This window comes from Ceratina calcarata, unplaced genomic scaffold (assembly GCF_001652005.2).
Source record: "Ceratina calcarata isolate Rehan_Ccalc_2016 unplaced genomic scaffold, ASM165200v1 scaffold239.2, whole genome shotgun sequence".
Taxonomy (NCBI): Eukaryota; Metazoa; Arthropoda; class Insecta; order Hymenoptera; family Apidae; genus Ceratina; species Ceratina calcarata.
Window position 1 is genome coordinate 190,746 of NW_017145835.1, and position 1,990 is coordinate 192,735.

General features: G+C 39.3%; 1 protein-coding gene across 1 annotated transcript in view; it reads left to right on the forward strand.

Annotated features, from left to right (window-relative positions):
- Window positions 1-1,225, forward strand: part of LOC108622764 (heat shock 70 kDa protein cognate 4-like) — a 3,745-nt gene extending 2,520 nt beyond the window's left edge. The window contains 3 exon segments of the mRNA XM_018020844.2: window positions 1-354; window positions 438-815; window positions 899-1,225. The exon segment at window positions 1-354 is cut by the window's left edge and continues 16 nt beyond it. Of these exon segments, the coding sequence (XP_017876333.1) occupies window positions 1-354; window positions 438-815; window positions 899-982 (816 nt within the window). The 3' untranslated portion in view covers window positions 983-1,225.
- Window positions 1,226-1,990: the final 765 nt, after the last annotated feature.

Genomic DNA, 1,990 nt, shown 5'->3' on the forward strand with positions numbered 1-1,990 from the left:
GGGAAGGAATTAAACAAATCTATAAATGTGGACGAAGCTGTGGCGTACGGAGCGTCTGTGCAAGCGGCTATTTTGCAAGGTTCCGATATGGTTCAAGATCTACTGCTTCTTGACGTGACCCCGCTGTCCCTGGGGATAGAGACTGCCGGTGGCGTGATGACTACCCTCATCAAACGGAACACCACAATTCCCACCAAACAAACGCAGACGTTTACTACTTACTCAGACAATCAGCCGAGCGTTTTGGTCCAGGTTTACGAGGGCGAGAGAGTCATGACCGCGGACAACAATCTGTTGGGCAAGTTCGAGCTTTCCGGAATCCCGCCGGCACCTCGAGGCATGCCTCAGATAGAAGTAAATTTTTACAATTTTCGGAGGGAATATAAATTTTTTTAGAAATTAAAGATAAAATGTAATTTTTGTATTTCTTTTTTCAGGTGACTTTTGATATTGATGCGAATGGAATACTGAATGTGTCAGCTATAGAGAAGTCGACGAACAAGGAGAATAAGATAACGATAACTAATGATAAGGGGCGACTCAGTAAAGAGGATATCGAACGGATGGTGAACGAGGCTGAGAGGTACCAACAGGAAGACCAAACGCAAAAAGACAGGATCGCGGCAAAGAACAATCTTGAGTCGTATTGCTTCAACATGAAGAACACGGTAGACGACGACAAGGTTAAAGGGAAAATCGCGGATGGCGACCGGAAACGCATCTCGGACAAGTGCAACGAGATTATCAAATGGCTGGATACCAACACCACTGCCACTAAGGACGAGTTCGAGCGCAAGCTGAAAGATGCTGAAAAAGTATGATTTATTATCTTGTTCCTTTCTTGTTTCAACGTAAGTGCTTGTTTGCTCGTAAAAGAATGTACTGTCAAATTTTTCAGATTTGCAAGCCGATCATTACGAAGTTTTATGGCAGTGCCGGTGCAAGAATTCCTGATGGCCCGACGATAGAAGAAGTGGAATAAACTCTTGCCCTTAATAATGCCACGTGCAGCCATTGTATGGACCTAACATCTCCTGGCGAAATCCAAAATTTGTAGCTCAACTTTCATTTCTTATTTTCATTCGTTCATGCCAATAAACATATCCAGCATACAAAATCGGGTAGTTAAAAGGTGCAACAAAATAAACGATATCAATTAATTTCCAACGTAATATTTATTGCAAGCGAGTTTGGGGAAGGTAGTTATCGTAATGATTTCGTAATACATTCGAAATATGCGATAATATTGTCAGACTAACACAAACGACCTAGCGTCGTCGCTTACGTGTGTGTGTGTGTGTGTGTATGTATGTGTGTGTGTTTGTGTGACACGCGTATGAATGTGTATGCAGCATGTAAACTGTTCGTTCCATCAAACGGACACTCCTCACATCACATTAAAAACTAACAAGTATTATTATTTATGCTTGTAAAGAGTATGTACACAGACGGAGGGACACTATTAAATACTCAATTATACGGTAAGTATAGTCTACGTTATTAATGGAACGTTTTATTCTCGTAAAAAATAGATTATGCAGAGCACCATGGTTTCCTCATTCATCTTTCTTCTATTATTATTATTATTATTAATATTAATATTATTATTATTATTAATAATATTATTCTCATCGTAAACTATCGCCGTGAGAATGTTGAAAGTGAGAGTAAGAGAGAAAGATATTTTTTTACACACCGTCGACGAAAATTCGCGGATTGGTTCCATTGAGGGAATGGAAGAGGAACACCGAGCGCAGGACGCGAGTTGTCTCACCTCGTAATCATCTCGACGTGTCATCATTAGGTTGGTAAATATGAAATTCATTTTCAACAAGTTCCTACATCGTACATTTAATTCAAACAATTTTTTTTCACACTGATCGTTTTTTTATTCCCCGTATCAGACTATTAGAAGCTAACAGTTCTAAAACGTACAGATATTTAAATACTAAAACAATTTGTTCAATGAACTACACGAACTCAATCATAT